A 24,249-nucleotide genomic window follows, 5' to 3' on the forward strand; every position below is an offset into this window, starting at 1 on the left:
CAGCTGTGTGGAATTTAAGGAAATAGTTTTAGAGGGATTGAGTTTTCGAAAGGAGCACAGCTAGAAGATTGCAAGGACAACAGTGACACACAGAGTCGCAGATGCCATATTTCTTAGCTCCTTGAGTGCAAACTTATTTCCAAGCATACATGGTAGTGTCATATTCCTAGGTCAAATGAGCATTGACCATTCGATTCTGCCAGTTGCCATGTAGATGCCAGTGCAGTATGGTTAGGAAGTCAACTCTCATGTTGTCGATTAGGAGTTTACCTTTCTCTACAATACCTCTAGGGTATGTGAGTGAGCAGAGGTTGCATGTAAATACATGAAATCAATTGTATAATGGGGTTATTTCATTATACAAGTAGCTGACGGGACAAACCCATTTCTAATTGGGATTTTGTGCTGTATTCACTCAGGCCTTGGTTGCTTAACAGTGTTCTTCAGCAGTAGCATAGATTTATAGTCTATTTGATCTTAAGTTCTAAGTAAAGTCTTGTTCCTGTGGAGCATGTGCTTGCCACCCCAGGCTCAAAGCCCCCTCTCTTTTTTTGAACCCTGTCTGTGATTACTCATTAGAGACAGATATATGACTACACACAAAATGTTGTGATAAACTTATGAGGCTGACTCACCAGGCTTTGGTGTCAGAGCCATTACATTATTGTCATACATCATATTTTTAATTACCTTTCCTTTGCCTATCTTTCTCCAGCTCCAGTGTCTAGCTTTAAATTCTACATCTCCGGAAGTGTTTTTCATGGTTTTGCCCATGAATTAGACAGGTCCTTTGCCCTCTAAAAGAAATTGTCATTTTGAAGATGGATTTGAGTATATGCGTGTGTAATCAGTATAATCAGTTAAAGGGAGGGAAGAGAGATTCTCAGCAAAGGTATATCTGAGCTGGGTTTGCATCAAGGACAATAGATTGAGGAAAGCCGAGGTACTGGGATGGGATTAAAATATCCCATGTTGAGACACAGCTTAAGTTGGCCTGTGTGGCTCTCTACCTTATGGACTGTTTATGCTCAGAGGTTTGGTTTAGTCCAAGAAGCTATAAGTCATCTAAGATTAAAATTGGAATCTCTGAAATGTTTTTGGAAGGGTTTCTAGCTGTTCTTGTTTTCATCTCATGGAATGAATGACAGAAGTTTCATCAAGGCATTTCCAAAGGCCCCAAATCCATAGCTCTCCTAGGAGCCCAGGCAGATGCAGCTACAAAATGTAAGAAATAAACACTTACTTAGAGCAGACACTGTGGGTGATTTAAGGTCAAGCTCTTTGAGTCTAACCCTCAGTTCCTACCTCCTTAGATGTGAGTGTTATGTATTACCTGCCCTGAGAATTGCCCCGAGAATCAAGGAAGACAGTGGATGGGGACACTGTTGTAGATTGTGGAGGGAACAAGATAGTAACTGTCCTGATGAAGATTCTGTGGACAAAAGAAGAGAATTAATTCAGTGAGTCTTTGCCTGGGACTTCAGTGATTGAGGAGGGTGAAGGACAAAGGAATTTTAGTGCAGAAATAGAAATCTATCTTCATGGGCCAATATGGAAATTGATGGCAAAACTCTTGTAAATCTAGTAGGTTTGTGGGAGAATTTTATTGGAACCTCAGAGTCAGCCAGTCTTTCAAGCAATTGTCAAGTTTCCAGACACATCCCTGTCACCCAAGCTCTCCCCTATAATCTGTATTAGCCAATCTGCAGACTCAAATTTGCAGAGAAAGCAGGGGATTTGTTAATTTAGCTTCCATGGCCATGTGCCTTCTTTCTAAAATTTCTTTTAAATTTTGAGACTATAATATAATCGCATAATATCACCTTTTTTTTTTTTTCGTTCTTGCTTTCTTCAGAATTCATGGCATTTTTTTTCATTAAGTGTTGATATGTTCCTAAATAAATAAATATAACCTGTGTAGTCTTTCTGATGTTCCTTGTAAAGATGTCTGATGCTGTCTAGCATGTTAGTTCTGGTACTTCATTCTATGCAGATGATGACTGGTACTTCATTCTAAGCAGAAGATGTCTGGGGTCTCTGACTTGGATCCACAAGGCTGGGATAAGCTCTGGAGGAAGTGTTCCTGGGCTTCTCACTCCTGTCAGGACACGACAAAAAACCTTGGAGCTTTCTCAGAGATGTTCTGCTTAGATATCTTTGTCCCCAGCAGCTATTGGTATGTCTCCAGGGAGAAGATTGCCATCATGTTCGGCCTTTAGTAACCTTACATAAAACCTAACAGAAGCAGTTATTTTCTCAGCTCAGGGTGATTGTTTGGCTTTGACTAGAAGTAGTGGTTGTTCTGTAGTGGTTTGGCCTTTGATGCATGGTGACTGGCCTCACATTTTTGGAACGAAGGAAGGAGGCTGCCTTTTCCATGACCGCCAACTGCTGCAACCACAAGGCACATGGAAATAGGTTTTTCAGACTATCCAAAAGGCATACTGGTAGTTTGACTCACATAATATCAAAGGCTACTTCTTTCTAGATGTCACTTGTTAAGTGTTCAGGGTTATACAAGTTCATAGCTGTGTTAGGAATATTTTGTAAACCATAAGCTCTGGTTTACTTGATGTTAAAATGTATGGATATCTAAAGAGAAATTTGGGACCCATTTCCTTCTCAACAGAGGTGTTTCACATATATGGTAAGAGAATGGTTGTAATACTTGGGCTTCTATGCTTGAGCATTTGATGTCCTCATTGCACTAGAATCCTGTACTTAAGACAGTGCATGGACTTGGATTTGTGTGCTAAAGCAGAATTTCAAGGGACAGTAAGTAGTAAAAAATCTGGAATTTGAGAATACAAACATGTGCAAACTAGATATGTGTCTGTCAGGCTGATCTAATAACTCCTAACACTTTTGCATTGCTGAGTGCCATTCCGCCACACAGGCGGAAGTCACTGTACTGTGACAGACCCCTGTCATAGCAGAGAGACTAGAAGGGGAAGCTAAGCAGTTTGTTTAGTAGGTCAGTAGATTTTTATTGTACCACAAAGGCATAATATGTGCTTTGGAAGTCTGTACCATTGCCTTTAGGTTCCAGAAATACCCTGAGCTTATGAGAAATCCCTTTTCGTGTGTCTTGTAACAAAGAATAGTTAAAAGCAAGAAGATGTAGCAAGTCAAGTGGCAGGCAGTCGTTCCTGCTTTGTCTTCTGTTGTCTTCACTTCTTCAGCTCTAGGAGCTTTGCAGAAAGTAGTTGCTTCATCTTTTCCAAGTTTCCATTTGCAGGCAGAGCTTGAATGGCTTCATTTCAACCTTGATTTTAAAATCCTGCATGAAGCATTGTGCTTGGCTTAGCTAAGTCACATGTCAATTGCGGCTTAATCAAGTCCTTATCATGAGAGGACTAAACTTATGGAATGTCCACTCAAAAGTCCACTCAGTATGTAGGAAGAGAGGTTATCATGGTCACCAAAGCTGCCAAAATCTTTGACCTCATAGAGCTTCCAGAGCAGGAAAAATGAAGTACATTACCTGTCTTAGTTAAGGTTTTACTGCTATGAAGTGATACCATGACCAAGGCAATTTTATTCGGGACAACATATAATTGGGGTTGGTTTACAGGTTTAGAGATTCAGTCTCTTATCATCAGAGTGGGAGCATGGCAGCATCCAGGCAGGCATGGTGCTGGAGGAGCTGAGAGTTCTACTTCTTGGCCAGAAGGCAAATAGAATACTGTCTTCAGGTAGCTAGGATGAGGGTCTCAAAGCCCACCCCCACAGTGACACACTTCCTCCAACAAGGCCATACCTCCTAATAGTGCTACTCCTTGAGCCAAGCATATTCAAACTACCATATTACCCTAACAATTATGTGTGTGGTATAGAACTAGGTATAACCTTCAGTGGGACTTACCCCAGTGACTGTAAGGGTAACCCAATGTACAGGAGGGCTGGAGTCCTGGGAAGGAACAGAGCAGCAAGCGAGGACTGAATTGTCCAGATTTGGTAGATGAAAGAAAAGCCCAGCAGCAAGAAAAAAATCTGGCTATTTGACAATGTAGAATAAAATAAATGTCTGAATGTTCCAACACCCTCTTGATTTGACTATATACTGGCTTAGGCTGGGAGTTCTTTGAGTTGCCTTTGGTAACCAGTCAGTATGCCGGGAATTTTCATGACAAGGCACATTGTAGATTCCTTGAGTAGTAGTTTGTGTAGTTTTTTCTCCTGTATAGCTGTTAACTTCTTATTCCATGTTTGAAGCATAGCCTCTTTCCTTTGCCAAGAGGCTGGGTTGTATATCCACAGAAATGCTTTCTCCCTGGCCAGGTTGCAAAGGGGACGAAAGGAAAATTATGGTCATCTTTGGAAGGATCAATAATTGTCATGTTTTCTTTCCTGTATAAATACTACTTTTATACCACCCTCCCCCAAGCCCTTACACAGATGTTTTCATGAACATTGTTGGCTCCGTTTTTGTTTTGAAAAATTTGAAACATTTTTGAAAGGGGAGAAGAGTTGGGAAAAAAAACTAATTGATTCTAATATATATTTAATTTGGCAGAACTTGAGAGAGATTTGCTGGGATAAGGCGGGACATTTCTTTGATCTCCCAGACTTCTTATCATGGAAGGCAACAGGTGTCACAGCACGGTATGTTAATTACAAGTTAGATTTTATTTGTGTTCTTCGAGTCCTGGGTGTCTCTCTATATATATTGCTTTCTTAACTCTCTTTGACTGGACATAATGTTTTCCCATCTGCATGTGATTTTGCATACTTGAAACATCTTGAATCTATCTTCTGCCTGCACTGTGTATGCTTAAGTCCCATTGTTTCCTATCTTGCTGGGAATGTGAGTATACAAGGTAAAGACCAGTCATTAAAATTGGACACGTTTGAAGGGAGATGTGAAAATTCAGAACGTACTCCAACTCTTTCTGAAGGTTCCTTCTATGTGGTGAATTAAAGAAAGAAAAAGTTACATTTCAGAAGTTAGGGTAGAGTATATGTTTTGCAAGGAGTTGTGTGTTAGCTGAGTGCATGTGTTGTGAACTTAAGTCACATTTTATGAAAATGACCTAGAATTATCCCAAACCTGTGTTAAGACAATGGTTACATTTGAGTCACTTACACATGTTAAAAAGAAACTGTGTTCCACATGAGCGTACTTTTACAAATGCTCACTGAGTTGTGGTTGTGACTGCTCCATGTAGGTATGAAGAGAGCTAGGTGTGAAACCTCAGTACGGCAAAGTGATGGTCATTTTGACCTCATCTTCAAAGGGATTTAGAGAAATGATTGGTCTTCTGATTTGAGAAGGAATCAGGATCTGGACCTGGCAACCTCTGAGGACAAGAAGCAGTTGGAGAGGACAGATCAGCCCTGTGAAATGGGACAGATGCTCCCGAATGGGCTAGAGGCAGGCTTCGTTTCTAGAAGTCAGCCTGCAGAGGGTCAGGTCCTCTTCTGTCTCCTTATGTCCTCAGGAGGACCAGAGAGCAGGGACAGCTCCTTTTCTGCCTGTCACCCTTGGTATGGTTGTGGCCTTTTCTTGGGGTAAGTTGATGAGAGTCAGAATTTGGCCTAGGGGCTCCCAGAGAGAGATAATAATAAAGGATGTAATTCACAAGTGCTTCCATTTTCATGTCAACCTGCCCCTGCCACCCCAGTGAAAGATTCATTCGCCAGCAGCCCCTCAGTGTGGAGGGATCCAAGTACAGATGATGATGAGCTTGCCCATCCTTATTCCTTAGTTCTCCACCCTACTTAAGAGAGAAGGCAGGAGAAAGCAGCAAGTCTGCACTTTGCCCTAGACAGTATAGCTCCTCACAGTCAACGCCACTGTGGAGGGCGGTGTGCAGATGGAGTTCTTCTCCTCAACATTGCTCTCTTGGCTTGGCATTATCTAAAGTAATTTCTGGGAGGGCCTTTCTGTAGTCTATTTTTCTGCCTTTTTGCAGTAATGAACAAAATGTTATATTATTTTTAGCTGAATATGTCTATTAGTCAAGGTACTGCTAGCAACTTGTGGTTTTTGCTGGGCTGAGAAATGAAACCAAGAAGGAGGAGCATCTGGGGCCACCGCTTGCTAAGCCACAGCCACTTCTACATCTTTGTCTCCTTTCTCCATCCCTCGGTCCTCCTTCTCTCCCTCCCTCCATCTTTCCCCTTCTCACATCCCTGCCATTTCTCTATCACTCACTTCAGCTCAGTGTTGAGTTGGTCCTTGGCTCTTCCCAGTGACTCTGGATGCTGAACGTACTCATTTCCTGTTATTTTCTTTTGCATTTTGTCACCAACATACGGGCTTTCCGAGGCTAGCCCTGACTAAAATAAACTTCATGAAATGGAATGCATACACACACTGTGGATGTCACACCGAAGTATGCTTCTCAATACTTATGCGACCTTGGGCATACCTCTTCTCCTCTTTTGAGCCTTACTATCTATATTTGTTAGTGGGGACCATAACTCCCTGCAAGCTTGTGAGAGTCCTATTGAAACTATTTTCTCAAGTAGCTCTTTTATTACAAGCACCTGAATCATTCATTGTGTTATTTGTGTGGTAAGTATGTGTGCTTTTGTGTAGATGTCTAAATATTAAGTTGAGTGTTCTCGTTGATGGGTCTCCACTTTGAGAGATAGAGTCTGTTGGTGGACCCAGATCCTGTCCAGGTCTTGCTTGTGTTTTTAGTTTTAAAATGATTGGTTGCCCAGTTCCCTCTTTCTGGCAGAGTCTTTACAGTAAGTCCCTGATACATTGCACAGAAGTCCTGATGGTCTCACCACAGTTGTCTACAGTAAATCCATTGCTTCTCCAGGTGAATGTGCTTACTATCAGTGAGTGCTTACTCATCAGTGAGTGCTTACTCATTAGCAAGTCCTTACAGTGAGAGTTAGATACTATGGATAAGTGTGCACCATCTAGTATTAAATAATAAGCATTTGCAAACAAAAAGTCCCTCCTGTGTGTCCCATCTAGAACAAGGGAGATGAGGCCTGAAATAGAGTGTGTCAATGCCAAAGAACTCTGGGCAACAGAGCAGGAACTTGGCACCCACAAAGTCAAGGTGAGGTTCGGATTCGGTGTTCATTTGGCTCTTTCTTGTGCTTGCTTTGGGTGGCTTTGATGAAGTCAGTGCCAAAAAAGCTAGTGGGTGTTTTTCTTTTTTTGTTATTGGCTAAGAAAGGATTGGGTTTCACCTGGCCTAAAGGTTACAAGCTTGTTTTTAGCAGTGACAGTATAAGAAGGTCCTTCTTTCTACTTTTTCCTTCTCCCCTAAGAAAGGAATTCAATTTAACTGCTTACTTTTTTATCTGAATCACTGAGAAAATCACTGCTAGGCCTCTGATTTGTAATTCATGTCTACACTTTCTACTGTATTAATGAAGAGTTACTGCTACTTTAATAATAACAATAATAACAGTAACGACGACAACAATAGCAAATAATAATAAAAGTGAAAAATGGTTGTCCTTTATCAAGGACCTTCCTTTTTTCTATGGTAAGCACATTGACAATTTTTAATTCAATTGGTACTCAGCAGCCATCTGTTAGAGTACTGGTGTTAGTACTGTTTTTGCAATTTAAGAATTGAAATTGAATGTGTTAGTAATTTGCCACATTCTGACTACTGAGTGGGTAACTGTTCAGATCGTGAGAAATGGTTAGTCAGAGATGTGAATAATAAAATTGTTCATCATGAGACAAAAACACATTTGCATGCATTCATATATTTGTATGTATATATCCCCTAAAGCGATTTGAAATGACTTTTAGTAAATGCAGTCAAAACGGGTTGGATGTGTAGCCATCAGTCACTGGATCAGTGCACAGCACAAAAGAAAGAAACAAACAAGCCCAGAGAAACAACAAAACAGTGATTAAGCCTAAACAACAGGGCAGGGTGGAAACAGTAATACTATGACTGCACTGACGCTAAAAGCTTGGTAGATGCTGTGCATTTCTTTATAATTTTGACGAGGTTCATTTGTGAGTTTCCTGGTGTCCAAAAGGGAGCATGAGAAGCCTGGCTGAAGCAAGGAATGAATGAAGCTGTCTGGAGAACTGATGCCTTGTCTAACTCAGTGGGTCTGAGAGAAAGGTTCTTTACATTATTAAAGGTTCATGATATTCCATACATTATTTATTACTATGTTTTATTAATTCAATTATAATTTCAAATAAGCATTTGAAAATAGTTTTAGGATTATAAGAACACTGTGAATATGTACAAAGACTTCTCAGATGCCAAATGCCAATTTTTTCTAACTAATGTATTAATATGTGTTGTGTTTATTATAATTAAGGTTGACAAGGTTGACATATTATCATTAGCAATATTCTTTGTTCAAATTTCTTTGTACAGTGATGGGTGACGCCGTTCTTGGCAGATGCAAACAAATGACTACTCCTCCACAGAGAGAACCAGTAACTGACTAAAACACAGATATTACCAAAATCCAACTTGGTGAACCCATGAGTTTGTTGCGAGTTACTATAGGAATGTGAGTGATGGGTTACGTACAGGAAGAGAAATAACTCAAAGACAGCTACATCACAAAAGCCCATCCTAGCATGGGTGTTAACCCACCAAATCTGTACAGTTTGCAGGCAGTTCCACAAGTTGGAAAGCATCGTTTTCAGGCAGTTCAGCTAGTTTCTACCTCTTCCAATCAGCTTTGTGGAGTTACGAGGTGTCCCCAAGTCCACTCTGCCACAGAGCTCGGGCCACTGGGGGAGAGGGAAGCGGGAAGTTTTGACTATGCCTACCCCACACTGGCACCAGGGCGGGTGTCCGGCTATGTGAAACTGCTGGACCCCATTCCAGGGGTGGGGGAGCACTGTCTGAGGTCCAAGGGACTTCTGGAGATGGCTCAGAGGCCGGGACATCTGATTCTTAGGCTCTTGGGTACCCCAGACGTGACTGGATGCTGAGGAAGAGGTGAGAATGGAGTGGGGGCCTGCGGGCTGGATCTTTCGTGGGCCGAAGGGTCCCACTGGGAGGAGAGTCCTTGGCTTGCAAGGGCAGCTTGGCTTGGTAGAGACCGAGGCTGGGAGCTGAGGGGCTTTCTGCGGGAGATTAGATGCGGCTGGTGTTTAGATGTTGGAGAATGTCTCCCAGCAGTTCTTACTGCTTACATTACTTGGAGAGGGAGGGTACTTAGTAAACCAGGTCAGGTTCAGGGACTTCCTGAAACCTTTGAGTTGTTTTCTTTCTGTGGTTAAGGAGCTTATCCACAGGGTAGAGTGTTTCACCTCACCTTGGAATATCCTATAGCATGAGCTTCCCTCCAAGGTAGAAGATTTTATACAGGTGCAAATTTCTATATAACACCTTAGTTTTTAATCTAATGGCTTTTCTTGGTTCCACAATATGTATTGTTTGGGCATATCTCTATAACTTCCTTTGGCTGTCCTAGTTTCTGAGACTTTCCTTGTTGTGATAATCTTGCCATCTTTGAAGCACATATTGTGGGATTTGCTTTTAGAGTTTGTCGACTGTTTTTCTTTAGATGGCTATGGACATTCTGTTTCTTTAGATGGCTATGGACATTCTGTTCTCGCGAGGTAATATACCATTGACATCACTGTTGATTCTGTTTGTCACTGTGTTGGTGCCTGCCTCCACCTACTCTGCGCTGTGCTGTACTCTTTGGGATGGTTCACGGTATACAGACCATATTATAGAGTGAAGTATTGTCTTTTAACTTTTGGAGGGCAGAAAAGCTGCATACATTATTGTGAATTATTTTGTATTGGAGATTTGTCTTTTCATTTGATTTATTTGTATTGACATGAGCCAAAAGAAATGGGTGATTATGCTTGTCAGGTACAGGAGAATATGTGTTTCAATCAGAGGTTATATGCTATATTTTCTGGGACATTTATACCCTAGAGGAAAAGAGGGCTGAATTTTCTAAAATTTTGAATTTGTACTACCTTATATTTTGTTGTTTTATATACTTTTTATTTTCTTTTTACTTCTACAACAATATCAAACTCTTTGTTGGCTCTCAATGAATTGTCTTTATTCCATTGTAAAGAGATGAAATTATGGTCTTTAGGAACTGGATGTTTTAGCTAAATCCTTTGGAGGCTGAGCCAGGAGGATTTCCATGAGCTCAAGGCCAGCCTGGGTTAACTATTTAGCTCCAGGGTAGTCTGTGCTATAGGATGAAATACTAACTCAAAAAAATGAGAATAACAAAACCCTGTAATCATCTTTAAAATAGCAAGAATTTCCCTAATATTGTTAGTTCTCTGTGTCTGTGTATGAGGTTAATAAGGGATCTTATTGTATTGTTAATTTTCCCATTGTTCCTTGCTTCCTTAATCAGGAGATGGTTGTGGTTGCACTATTGATCTGTAGTCATTTTATAATGTAATTTTCAGCAGCTCAAATTCTCAGCATTTTTATTATCTTATTAAAGATTTTTCATTTAATAGTACCTTATTTTTGTTATCAGTATTATTTGTAGATAATATCTATGTAATATTTTAATCAGTATAACTATGCCTTAGTGTTTCATTACTGTGAAGAACTACCATGACCAAGGCAAGTCTCATAAAGGACAACATTTAATTGTGACTGGCTTACAGTTTCAGAGGTTCAGTTCATTATCATTATGGCATGAAGCATGGCAGTATCCAGGCAGGTATGATGCTGGAGAAGGAGCTATGAGTTCAACATCTTGATTCCACAGCAGACAGGAGGAGACTATCTTATGTACTGGGCAGAGCCTAAGTATAGAAGATGTCAAAGCCCATCTCCACAGTGACATACTTCCTCCAACAAGGCCATACCTCTTAATAGTGCCACTCCCTATGTGCATGAATTGAACCACGTGAATCTATAGGGCCAAATTTATTCAAACCACCACAACCTATCCATTTTGTCTTGGCTTAATATGTGGTTATAATAATTTGAATCTTGAAATGTCTCCAAAGCTCATGTGGTGAAGGATTGGTCTGTGGTGTGGGTGCTGAGGGGGAGGGCAGTACCTGTAGGTGGTAGAGGTATAGCTTAATAAAGGGCAGGTAGGTATCCCATTGACAGGGCTATTGCAGTGCTTTCCTGCTCTTTGGTTGCTCATAGCCATGAGATGAGCAGATTCCCTCACCATGTCCTTCCACCTTAATGTGTAGCAATGTCCCAGGCCTATAGCTCATGGGGATGAGCAGTTACATATTGTAACTTCTGAAACTGTGAACCAAAATAAACCATTTCCTCCTACAAATAAATGACTTCAGGTATTTTGCCATGGTAAGAAAAGCTGACCATCAGAGGGGCCGTCTCACAATTCCTTATTAACTGCTACCTGCTCACCCAAATGCACCTGTGTTCTCCCGTGTAACTGCACTGCCATGCATCACGTAGGACAAGTACAATTAGTTTCATTGTTTAAACCTCTTAGAGGTATCCTGCTGCTAAAAGTTTTGAGTGCCACTTATTCTTCCTTGACATTGGGGTTCTGACTGACAGCAACAAAGAACATAGGCTAAGGTATAATAAAAAGCTACCTCATCTCCTGGCTAAGAGCAACCAAAGAGAGGGCAAACACTGCAAGATCCCCATCACCTGCCTGTCTTTTATTAAGCTTTACAGTTACTACCCTTCCCCCTCAGCACTCAGATCACAGACCAAACCTTCAGCACATCTTAGATAGCAGTCACTTACCTCAAATGCTTAAAACTTTGATATGCAGGGTGGATAATAAAGCTCAGAAGTTCATGGTGAATACCATCTGCATGTTCATGTGCATGTATGCATACATGGGTACTGGGCAGGGTGGAAGAGATTACTACACATACCAACTGCAGCTTACAATGTAGGGCCAGGCTTAGCCGTCTGGATACAGACATGCTCAGATGTCTCCATCCAATAGCACTGGAAGCTATCTGACGATGCTAGGACTAGGAAGTAATGCATCACCATCTTGTCTCTAACTAACACAGGGACTCAGAATGTGACTCAACATGGTCTCTAGTCTTCAGTGATCAGATAATTTTCCTTATCCTCTTGGAGGAGAGTGAGAAGATAGGGCATGAGGACATTTTTGTATGCTGGTGGGAACACACAACTTGGGTAAAAATCTCTTCCACTCTCAGGTAAAGGAGCAGCTTCCACACTGAGCTCTGCTACTGGTGATGTGTTGCGGTTCATAATCTTTTCTTAGTATTTGTCCTCCTGACTTCTTTTTGCATTTGCATATCTAAGATAAGAGAATTAAAATAAAACATTTTTATTGCGATGTATTTGACATACTATGTGATTTGCCTATTTAAAGTATACAGTACAGTTGTTTTGGTATATTTATTTTTTGTAATTCATATTATTCTATGCTAATCTGCATATAATTTCCTAAACAAGTATCTTTAGATATATACTATAGTGGTACTGATTATAGTCACAGTATTATATAAACTGTCACCTGTTTCCAGAACTTGTTTATCATGCCAAACAAAAACTGTCCTCGTTGCTATCTCATACTACAGCTTTCACCAGCCCCTGGTAACCTACAACTATTTTCTGTCTGTATGCATCTGCCTGTTCTGTATATTATTGATCCTCTTATGTCTCTCTATTATTTTGCTTAGTGGCATTTTCAAGGTTTATGCTCATTGTTGTATGTAGTTTACTTCCCTTCTCCTTTATGGCTAAACAGTAATATTCAGTTTCCCACACATGCAGTATTTGTTCATCCCTTCATGTGTTGATGAGCATTCTGGGGAATACTTTCCTGGTTTCTACCTGTTGCCTCTTGAGATCATGCTACAGTGATTGTTGGGGACTTAGTTTGTTTTCTGTTGCTTTAAGCTTAGACTGCATAATCTGAAAATAAAAGTCAATGTCTATTTTAATTCACAGTGCAAGTCATTTGCTCAGCTTCTGGTGAGGGCCTCCTGCTGTAGCAACTCATTCAAAAGATCCCGAGTGAGAAGGAATGGAAGCTGACCTACTGCATAAGATCCTGTTCCCTTAGCCTCTGATTCACTCCCTAGTCTCAGCGGAGCTAACCCATTATCAGAAAAGACTTCAATCTGTTCATCAGGGTGCTGCCTCTATGATCTAGCTTCCCACTAGCTGCTCCCTCTTAAAGATCTGCCTTATCTCGATACTCTAAAAATGGGAACCAAGCTTGCAGCCCATGAACTTTTGGGACCAGTGATGTTCAGCATGTGACAGTTATTCGTAAGAATCTGCTCAACTACCTGCGTTTAGTTCTTTGGGTTATCATCTAAGAGCTGAAGCTGGCTTGTGTAGACATTCTGTGTACAGCTTAGAGTGGCTACCGTTCTACTTCTCTACCTGCAACAAACCAGAGTGCCGGTTTTCTTACAGCCTGGCCAGCACTTATTTTCTCTTCTTTCTTCAAAGAAAAAAGCCATTACGATCAGGGTAAAGTGGTTTCTTGTTGTGATTTAATAGTCTTTTTAAATTTTAGTGCTCTCCGGAAAAGTAAAATTGACTGAATTTTGTTCATCTTTGTAGGTAGGATGCTTTGGCTAGACCTTGAAGGGAGAAGCAGTTATTCATGATCTGTTCCATGCTAATGCATTTTGATTTGCATTGTTTTATAGTTGTATTGAAGGACGATTTCTCAGAACAGAGCTAGATAAAAGAGCCCTTCTGAGTTCTAGGAAGAGTGATTCAGTCCTTTCTGATCAGCTGATTCTTGAATGGAGTTAATAATGCTGAGAAATGACCTGTAAATATGACATGCCCTTTACCCTTAGTTTGGGAATATAAGGCAGATGTTTCCATGCTCTTCAGAGACTTATAACCCTTGTCTCTTTACTGATGAATAATAGAAAGAATTAAAAATTAAAAATAACACAACCATAAAGGTTGATACTATCATATAAATAAATTTAGAGAGAGTCTTTGGTCTATTGTAAAGGTTCCATGAAGTAATTAAGGATATTATTATTATTATCATTAATTACCATTTCTACTTCACCGTCTTTAGCCCTAAACTCATGCTTGAGATTACTTTATGGTCTAGAATATTTCTGTAGTGTCCATGAGAAAAAGATGTCAGGGGCACGTAGGGTGTGCCGCAGAGCTGAGCTAGCCTTATGTAAATGATCTTAATGGGAGATTACACTTTCATTTATATAATCATCAATCAACACTTAGACTTATGGTCAAAACTAGCCAGAGGGAGGCTGTTTTATCTGAGTACCTTTCTACCCAAATAATCTTGGCGTTTTCTTACTCCTAGAGAAAAACTAAAGAAAATTGCTATTGGACAGGCTAAAAAGACAATTACAAAACCATCGTTTCTCAGTCAATTGCATTGGACAGTGTCCTAGATATCAATTTATAATGTCTCCATCATAATCATAGAGGACACTATCTGTGCTGATTATGGGGAAGATGTTAAGGTCTGAAGCAACCTTAGCTCAGTTTCTGTCATTCCCTCATCTACAAATCCATTTATTTATTCTTGATCTGTAGTCATAGAACATCTATGAGATTCTTATCAAGCAGTTGGTGCCACATATTCCTTGAATAATTAAAAATCCATGAAAGTAATGGAGCCATAAAAGTAAAGGTGGAGATAGCTCAGTGGGTAGAAGCATGTGTTGTTCTTGCAGGGGAACTAAGTTCAGTTCCCAGTACCCAAGTTGGGTGGCTCACAGCTGCCTAGAACTTCAGCTTCAGAAGACCCAATGCCTTCCACTAGTCTCCATGGTACTGGCTCTCATGTGCACAGACCTCCACACAGACGCATAGTTAAAATTATTTTTTTTAAGTCTTTTTGAAAACATGAAGTGAAGCCAAATGTTCTTTAGCTAGAACTATTTACTGATACTTACCTGGGTGGCCTCGCATACACATTTAATCCCCTTTAATCCATTTCCTTTTACAGAAGGACAAAGCATCAGTTTGCTTTAAATAGAAAATACAACGCATGGATAGAATAGCTCACGTTCTAGTACATGGCACGGACCACCTCCATTTGTCCTTACTTTAGACCAAATTCTACTTTGTTAAAATTTATTTACTTTTTTTGGTATTCTATTAAGGTAAATTCAAACTCAACCAAGAAGCTCATGTGCGGGAGAAAAGTACAGTCTTTCAGAAATCAAATAAAGTTGCTTAATGCTTCCCCTAAGTCCCTTCAGTTTGGAGGTTTTATCTTATCTTCTTCATTGAGGCATCGAATAAGAATACTCTGGTAGCTTAGAGCTCTTGTGACTGTGAAGATGCAAATAGGTGTGGAGATTCCTCTGGCCAGGGAGGGAACTGGGCAGGAGAGGAGGGGCTGAGGAAGGGAAGGGAGCTGAGAGCAGATGTAGGGAAAGCCAGGGAGAGAGGGCTAGGGACATGGGTGGGGGGCATCTCTAGGGCTTGCCAGAGACTTGAGATGGGGGAGGTGCCAAGGAGTCTACAATGGTGGGACTAGCTGAGACACCTAGCAGTGGGTGATATGAAACCTGAAATAGCTACCTCCTGTAGCCAGGCAGGACTCCTGGTGAGGTCAGCAACTCTCCACAAAACCTTTAATCCAAAATGTGTCCTGTCTACAAGAAGTAGGGGATACAAAGATATCACAGAGACTGGGGGAATGGACAACCAGTGACTGGCTTAACTTGAGTCCATCCTGTGGGCAAGAACCAATCCCTGATTCTATTAATGGTACTCTGTTATGCTTGCAGAGAGGAATCTTGCGTAACTCTCCCCTGAGAGGCCCCAACCAGTAGCTGGCCAAAGCATATGCAGACCCACAGCCAATATTGGATAGAGTTTGGAAAGTTTTACGGAAGGGTTGGGGAAAGGCTTGGGGGACCTTCAGGAGATACGGACTCCATAAGACCAAGAGTCAACTAGCATAGACCCTTGGGGGGCTCCCAGAGACTGAACCACCAACCCAAGAACATACAAGGATTAGACCTTGCCCTCCCCGACCCCCGTGCACATACATGGCAGATATGGAGCTTGGTCTTTATGTGGGTTCCCTAACTACTGGAAAAGGGGCTGTTCCTGACTCTGTTGCCTGCTTGTGGCTCCTGCTCCCCTAACTGGGCTGTCTTGCTTGGCTTCGGTGAAAGGATGTACCTAGTCCTGCAGTGACTTGAGGTGCCAGGGAGTGTTGGTACCCAGGGAGACCACCCCCTTCTCAGAAGTGAAAGAGAAGAGGGGATAGTGGGTGGAGCACTGTGAAGGAGGGATTGGGAGGAGAGGTAGGACTGTCATTGGGAATGTAAAGCGAATGAATAAATAGATAGATAGATAGATAGATAGATAGATAGATAGATAGATAGATAGATAGAAAGAAAGANAGAAAGATAGATAGATAGATAGATAGATAGATAGATAGATAGATAGATAGATAGATAAATGGAAAAAAAGGAGGCTTAAAGAATAAGAAAACAGACTGTATTGTGCCAGCCAGCGGTAGGAGGGGCTGTGAGGGTTAGATAGAATGCCTTTTCATCCATGCCTAAGAAAGCCCCAGTTCTTTGGAACTTCCGTTCTACTGCTATCCTGTGTAGACACTAGCACCTATCTTTGTGGGTACATGGAGGCAGGGAGGTCAGAGGGCTTCTTTCAGTGTTTGGAAGTAGAGCAAATCTAAGTGCAAAAGATTGCCTTCGGGTATAGTTGCCAGTGAGATGGAGCCGATGTCGAGATCCACTAGTCCTTAGTGCTCAGTTTCTATAAGGTTCTTTGCCAGGTTCTCTGCTCTGTACATCTAGACATAAATTCTGTGGATAGAGCATGGCAGAAATTTTCTGAGAAGCCATGTGGCTTTTCCTCTATTTAACCTTTGGTCTTTTTCTGCGACCCCAGATCATCTCTAAAATGTATTTCCATTTGCTATTTTAACTTGGCAAAGTGAAATACTCTCAGAATTTGGTTCCTCATTTGCAAATAGATATGACGGTATACTCTTTGTTGACAGTCTTGGGACTATCAACGTGACACTGAAATCAGAAGTACTTTACCCTGAGGATGAAACCAAGGGGTAAGGTTGGATGATGGTCAGTACGACCTTTGGGCTGTAACTTGATTAGGGGTACCTTTTCTTGAAACCAGGTCTCCATAGAATGGATTTCTTTGTAGACTCTTCAGTTAGTTTGTTCCCAGGGTGGACCCCTCTGCCAGTGGACTCTTTCTTGGATGATAATTGGATCTTCTGATAATTTTGTTCTTATTATTTTATTCTGGTAGCTTTCAGATTCATCCTGTCTCATTACAGGATGAATTCCTGTACTGGAATCTGTGATATAGCAAGGCTCCAACAGTGTGGTTGTGTTCAAGATGGGATACAGGATGCAGAAGGGAGGTAGAGGGGAGCTTGAAGGACTCGCCCCATACCATGGGTCCTGACTCTTTTCTGTAAACTGCAGATGTGACGATCTGATGAGAGGACTTCCACCATTGACCACTTTGGAATTTTTTCTTAGTCTCTTTCCCTTGGAAATGGGTAGTTACAGTTTAATTGTGGAATTAGACCTCTGGGATTCAACTTTACATGGAAATTCTGACTCTTCCTTCTCTTCCTTCCCTTCCCCTTCTGTATAGTTTCTTTTTAAAAATGTATATACCTCCTTTTTTGCTGTGTTTCTTTTCCTTCTCTCTCAAGGGCCTATGGGAAATATTTAAATGTTATTAAGAAACTGTTGCCAGGGAATCCTTGGTTCTAACGTCATTTAGAAGATTCCTTTCATTTGTTAGTGAAAAAAAATGTCCACTTGTATGTTAGAGTGTGCCAAACAGTGCATTCATTAGTGAAAACTCTCAGCTTTGAATATTGCCTGGCTCTTATTCCTTTCAGAAGTCAGACCCTCTCCCTAGCTTCTGTAAAGGTCTTCAGCTCATCCACCATCCTAATTTTCTTTCTGGTTCTTATCTAGAGTGTAGCCTGCTGTTTAAAACTTAATATCTTCCAAATGCCACTTTACCTGTTTGCGCTCTTACCTCCTCCCTAACCCCCATCCTTGCATCTTAGGAAACCTCAATTTTCTATAAAGTGAGCTGGAGATAGTTTCAAAGAGGTGCTTGGACTTTAATTAGTACTGACAACCCCTTCTGCTTGAGGGTTTGCCCTGCAGTCTCTCTGGAAGTCAGGCTGCTTCCAGTAGGGAGGGGAGGGAGGCTCTGAACTAGATGTGCTCCTGGCGGCCAGCCCTGGAGACTCAGAGCCCTGAGCCAACCATGAAGTCATTTTTGAATTTAAGGCGTCTTTTTAATCCAAGGCAGTGTCTCTTAATTTGACAAAGGAAGAGCTGCAGGATAAGCAACTCTCACTGAGAGCTCTGTGGCTGGGCGCTTGTAAGTCTACATTGTGCTGAGAGGCATGGCCCTGTGGAGGAATAGGTCTCTTTACTTCTTTTCCCTTCTCCCGTCTCCTTTCTTTTTCTCTTATTGGGCCAATTTAGCCCTGCAGTCTGGCCTCTGCAGTGGCTTGATGTGAAATTTGAGAAACATATGTAGTTTTCTATTTCAGGAAAATGATCTCAGGGATTGAATGTGGTTTTTTTTTTTTTTTTTTTCTGCTGTTAAGCTCTGATCTTGCCCAGTGTGGGTTTTTGATGATGGGAAAGAGGCTTCGAAGTGCTTCTTTATCAGAATTTCATGCAATAAAACTTTAGGATTGGTTTCTTTACTTTGGCCCCCATCCCCACCCAGGCTCAAAACACAGTGTCATGTGTTCTGTTGAAGTGGGAAGAAACACACATTGTTCCCATTACAATGGCTTCATTGCCTGGTTGCACACACATGAAGAGAAGTGGCCACTGTGCCCCGTGTCCTTCACAAAAGCTATTTTAACTGTAATTCACTGGAGGGCTGGGGGTGGGGGTGGGGCGATCTGTGTATTGTTTTACAGAAAGGAAAAGAGATCCCTTAGGGGAAAGCTTGCCTTTGTATTGCTTTGGAAAAGAGATGGGCTCCTGATATTTCAGTTCAACCGTCTCCTGTGAGCTAGACCTCTCTCCTCTGACTGTCTGCAGCAGAACAAGGCATGGCCCCAGCTTCTGAGGAACATCCCAGCCAGTGATGAGCAAAAGGCCACTTGAGTAGGGTTCTATTCATTAATGGGAATTGCTTTTTAAAGATAGTGATGTGCTTCTCTGTCTGGTTATCTAGGGAATGTCTGGTGAAGTAACAGGTAATAATGCATAGTGATAGGAGTCACTCCAGGACATACTAGGCGGATAGAGTGAAACCTATAGACTGGATGGGCTGAGGGGCAGGACAGAAGAGAAAGCCAGTAAAGGGCTCATCCTGTGGGAAAGGAACTGCATTCTGGGATAGTGTGCATTTGTCCTAGGTGGTCCTGATAGTGTGCTAAGGAACAAGTTCTGGCTCACACAGCTGCTATGGAACAGAGGCTGGGTCCCACCTAGGAATGCATGGCTTCACAACAGTGCCTCTCACTGTGCCCCATCTTTTTTACAGAGGAGACAATGTGGGATTTCTCGTCCCTTTTACACTGCACTCCTCTTTACTTTCTTTGACATCTTGTAGTGAATTGCCTCAAAGCCTTGCCCTTTATTGAAATCCTTTGCAAAGGTTTAAAGGTTTGTCCAGCAATGGTAGAGGTGGCCTTCAGTGAAACAAATGCAGAGCTTAAACATTAGGGTACTTCCCAAGGAGCTGAAGGGGTTTGCAACCCTATAGGTGGAACAACAATATAAACTAACCAGTACCCCCAGAGCTCATGTCTCTAGCTGCATAAGCAGCAGAGGATGGCCTAGTCAGCCATCAATGGGAGGAGAGGCCCTTGGTCTTACAAAGATTATATGCCCCAGTACAGGGGGATGCCAGGGCCAGGAAGTGGGAGTGGTTGGGTTGGGGAGCAGGAGGAGGAAGGGTTTAGGGAATTTTCGGAGAAGAAACTAGGAAAGAGGATAACATTTGAAATGTAAATAAAGAAAATATCTAATAAAAAAAGAAAACAAAACATCAGGGTATTTCGCTGTGTTTACTCATGTGGTACAGTCAGTTGTTGGTAGGGAAGGTTCGATGAGAATCATGCTAGAGTCAGAGCATCTCTGTGGAAGCATTTCTGATCTATAACAAAAAGGACCTATGTTCTCAAAATTGGTGAGGTTTTGTTTGTTTATTATAAACAATGACTCATTCCTTTTTTAATTTTTTTTTAACAATTTTCAATTTACAATTCAAATGCTATCCCAAAAGTCCCTTATACCCTCCCCCCACCCTGCTCTCCAATACAGACCCTAAGAAAACAATGATTCATTCTTATACTTGGCTTTCTGTTCATAATCCAGTATTTCCTTTTCTAATGAGTTTCCACATATAATATTCCAGTCCTAAAATCCAGAAATTGCCTTTAGAAAGTTGTGTGAAGATATCCTCTGTGGAGAGAAGGAAGTGGGCTCTAGACATTCCCTAGATAACCAGACAGAGAAGCATACTGGATTCTGGAGTGAAAAGCCACCAACCGTTGTGACTTCACATCATGCCCCTATGTACTCTCTTTTCTCCGTTGTTCATCATTGCTTGGTTTGTGGCTTGGAAGAGATTCTGTGTAGAAAGCTTTTCCTACAACAGGCTTAAGGCATGCTAGGTACCTTTGTGGCTTGTTACCATCAACCTTCAGGAGGGTGTCATCACTGCCATGGCATCATGAGATCTACATTTGAGAGCCAGTGAGATGGTTCAGCAGGTATTCGCTGTCAAGTTTGATATTGTGAACCTATGCTATGATGTAAGGAGAGAACCAACACCTTCCTTCAAGCTGTCATCTGACCTCCACATGTGTGCCTGAGCGACGGTGACCCACACCTCCAATAAAAGAGCAAGCAGCAAACAAACAAATAAATAAATGTCATAAAAATAAAACCAATTTTATGCATTTATTTCCTTGCCATCTCTGTTAGCTTTTTGTTGCTATAACAAAGACCTGGGTTAATTAGTTTATAGAGAGAAAAGGTTTATTTTGGTACACACGAACAGTTGGCCCAGTTCATTTGGAGTGTAGCAGAGCAGCATATTAGGAGTGGCAGAACAAAATTGTTCATATCACAGCTGGTTTGTGAAAGAGAAACAAGCTAAAAACTTGCAATTAGAACCCACCTTATAAGAGTTTCCATCACTGCTCACTAGTGCCAAATTCAGAACCAAACCTTTAAGCACATGGGCTTTTAGGAAACATTTAAGTTCCAAACTACAGTACCATTTTTTGATCATTATGCACATAGCTTCAAATATACTTTTAATTAAAAAAATGATTTTCTTCATAGCACCCAAACTGAGCTGTTTTTACCTCTCCACATGCATTTCAAACATTTCAGACATATCAGGCATTCCCCAGGTTTGAGCAAACCAGCCTTTGTATGTTTTGTCTTTAAGCACACCGTTCTCCCTGGTGTGAAGGTTAGTAACTCTGTTTTCCTACATGTCACCTGTCAATCATCTTTTAGGATCTACCTTAGAAGCCTGATTGTTTCCGAAGCCCCTTAGACTGCATTGGATCTTGGGGACCTACCTGTCTTGTATTTGGATCTTGAATGCCCTCCTTCCCCACCAGGCCCATGCACTAAAGGCTTGAACCCTCAGGGAGGCCCTTTTGAGAGATGATAGAACCTTTAAAGGGTTAACACTGGTGAGAGGTGTTCAGGTCATTGGGCTTCATCCCTAAAGGCAATGGTGAGTGAGACTTGTGCCAATGTAGTTCTCCTCTGTGCCCTCACGGTGAGAAGGCTTGCTCTGTCATGCACTCCCGCTGTGATATCCTGCCTTGCAGCAGGCCCAGAGCAGGAGAGCCAGCTGATCAGATAGACATCCAAGTCTGTGAGCTACGATAAATCCTCTCTCTGTACCCTGTATCATGTATCCCATGCATTTTGTTATATGAAGAGCTGACTGAGCCTCCCCGCCATTGTCCTGTAGTTCCAGCCTTCTCACACTGCACTGTGGTCAGTTCTTGACATGTTTGCTCTGAAAGCTCAGAAACTCACTTGATTATTTATTATGTCCATGGCACCTGTTAGATAATCTGGACCTGAGAGGAGGACCAGGGGTACAGAAATATGTATGAAGTATTTATGAAAATAGGAAAGCATCTTATATAATATTTGCATGGAAAAATGGGTCAGCAGAAAACGATTACACAATGGGACGAAGTCAGCATGATTGGCACAAAAGGAACACAGGATATCTCAAATGTGCACGGTGGCCTTGGGACTGATAACCATGGCCCTTTAGCAGGGGAAGAATTGGATCCTCAGAGTTCAAAGTCACAATTCCACCAAGGCCCTGGCCCCAGGCCATTAGAGACCTTGTCAAGCATGTCCCTGGTTTTACACAAGATGCTACATTCCTTCTCCATTCATTTGTGCCTAGGGAAAGCCTTGCTTGGCCAAGCTCCCAACAGTTAGGTGCTGAGAAATTTGGAAGGATAGCTTGGAAAGAATTGTTCTTTTTATATTTTTGTACTTAAAAGACATACTTTGCTCCAGAAAAGATATATGGTATATAGGTTATGTACAATTATGTTTTTGCCATTGGTGTATTTTCCAATTTAAGAAATGCTTTGAAAGCCTGACTAGTCTCCCGGTTGAGGTGACTGTTGCATCTCCATTTCCCTGCTTTCAGTCATCTGATCAAGCAGAGAGCGTTTGGAAATACCCCTTATAAGTATCATCCTTGCTAGTCTATAACGTTGAGAGTGCAGGGATTACAAAGTTCTGTCCCCAGTTGCTGCCATATTATTATTTGATAAGCACATACCACACTTATGATGGGGTGTCAATAGATTGTAAATATTAGAGTTAAATATTTCTTTTACTTACCATGTGCGTGTAGTTAAGCTGGAGTTGTTTTTTTTTTTTTAATAAGATATACAATTAAAGGAAAATTAGGAGCTTTCAAAGTAATAAAAATTATTGTAAGGTAAAGTTAATTTCTTATTAGAACAGTATAGTAAGTGAATTTAGTGTAGCTTTAAGTGCACAGTCTCTATATAGTATGTAGTTGTGTAAAGTTATGTCTCATGTGTGTTTAAATGTTTTTAGGAACACATATCTTTGTCATTGTGTTATAGTGGACTCCAGTAATCAGTATAATGGCATGATATATGAAATTCTAGCCTAGGAGCTCTCAGATATATGCAAGTTATAACATTTAGTTTGTGTAAGTATGCTCTGATATTTGTTACTTAACAGTGCATTTTACTGAATGCATTTTTATCATTAAATGATGCATGACTACATAGCAATAACCTTTGTGGTTCATGTTAATAGTTACTTGAATTAATGGTCACTAGGCACAGATTTTGGATATACTAATTACTTCAATTCCTATATATATATATATATATATATATATATATATATATCATAAAAGTGACTATAGTGCAACAGTCTCTGCTTTGTCAATTGGGAGGACCATTCCCTACTCATAGTGGCATCATGAGGGTTTGTCAGATATGTGAATGATATGTATATGATGCTGGTATGTGGGAGGGAAATTAGAAGTGTTAGGTGTAGCCACTAGCATAATTGTCAGAGAATATTTTAAGACATAGATTATAGATTTTCCATGAACTAAGGAGTCAAGAATGCTCCAGAATGGCTATTATTTAAAAAAAAAAATCTGGGATGTACATTATCTGAAAAAACAGGTTCCAGTCTGAGTTCTTTATGTTTCAAATGTGCTTGTTTTCAGAAAGGTGATCTAATAATATCAGAATATACACTCTGCGTTTTCTCTGTGTTAAAGGGTTAATTGTTAAAAGTCTAGGCCTAATGACTGAAAGTATTGATGCCTCTGTCAGCGGGATGTGATATCTGACCTTCTATTTGTAAGGATCAATTATTGCATTGCATGATATTTGAGTCTGCAAAAACTAACCTTAATTCCTCTGCTGTTCTGTTGCATAGCATACATACCCTGGTTGCTGATATATGGGGTGGAATAGTATGATTTACTAAATTAAAAGCCAAGTAGTTTCAGGTAAGAACACAGGGAGATTTCCTGAGTGCTAATGGCCACAGAAACAACTCAGATATTTGGTTATAGTAATGAGTTTTGGCAGAAAGTAGCCACAGAACATGGAGAAAAATAAGAACAGATAGACCAAAGAAGATGCCGCTGGAAGCAGACGGTCTCTCAGGGAGGCATTTCATGGATGCTTTCAGCACTGGGAAGAGTGTGGGGTTCATTGATATCTGTTTGCTGATGCCACTCCTCTCCCCTCCCTTCATAGGCTGACAATAATGGGGCCCTACACCACAAAAGAGCAGGGCGCTATTCCATGCCTGGCTTAAAAGAGTGCTCCACTTACAGAGCTTGTTAAAGAGTGCTC

At 41.1% G+C, this 24,249-nt stretch overlaps 1 protein-coding gene across 9 annotated transcripts in view; it reads left to right on the plus strand.

Annotated features, from left to right (window-relative positions):
• Window positions 1-24,249, plus strand: part of Fggy (FGGY carbohydrate kinase domain containing) — a 379,357-nt gene that overhangs the window by 61,802 nt on the left and 293,306 nt on the right. For all 9 annotated transcript variants that reach the window (XM_021199715.1, XM_021199716.1, XM_029540042.1 and 6 more), the window contains one exon: window positions 4,517-4,605. In XM_021199715.1, coding sequence (XP_021055374.1) covers window positions 4,517-4,605 — 89 coding nt within the window. The remainder of the gene's footprint in view (window positions 1-4,516; window positions 4,606-24,249) is intronic.

The sequence above is a fragment of the Mus pahari genome, chromosome 6 (assembly GCF_900095145.1).
Source record: "Mus pahari chromosome 6, PAHARI_EIJ_v1.1, whole genome shotgun sequence".
Taxonomy (NCBI): Eukaryota; Metazoa; Chordata; class Mammalia; order Rodentia; family Muridae; genus Mus; species Mus pahari.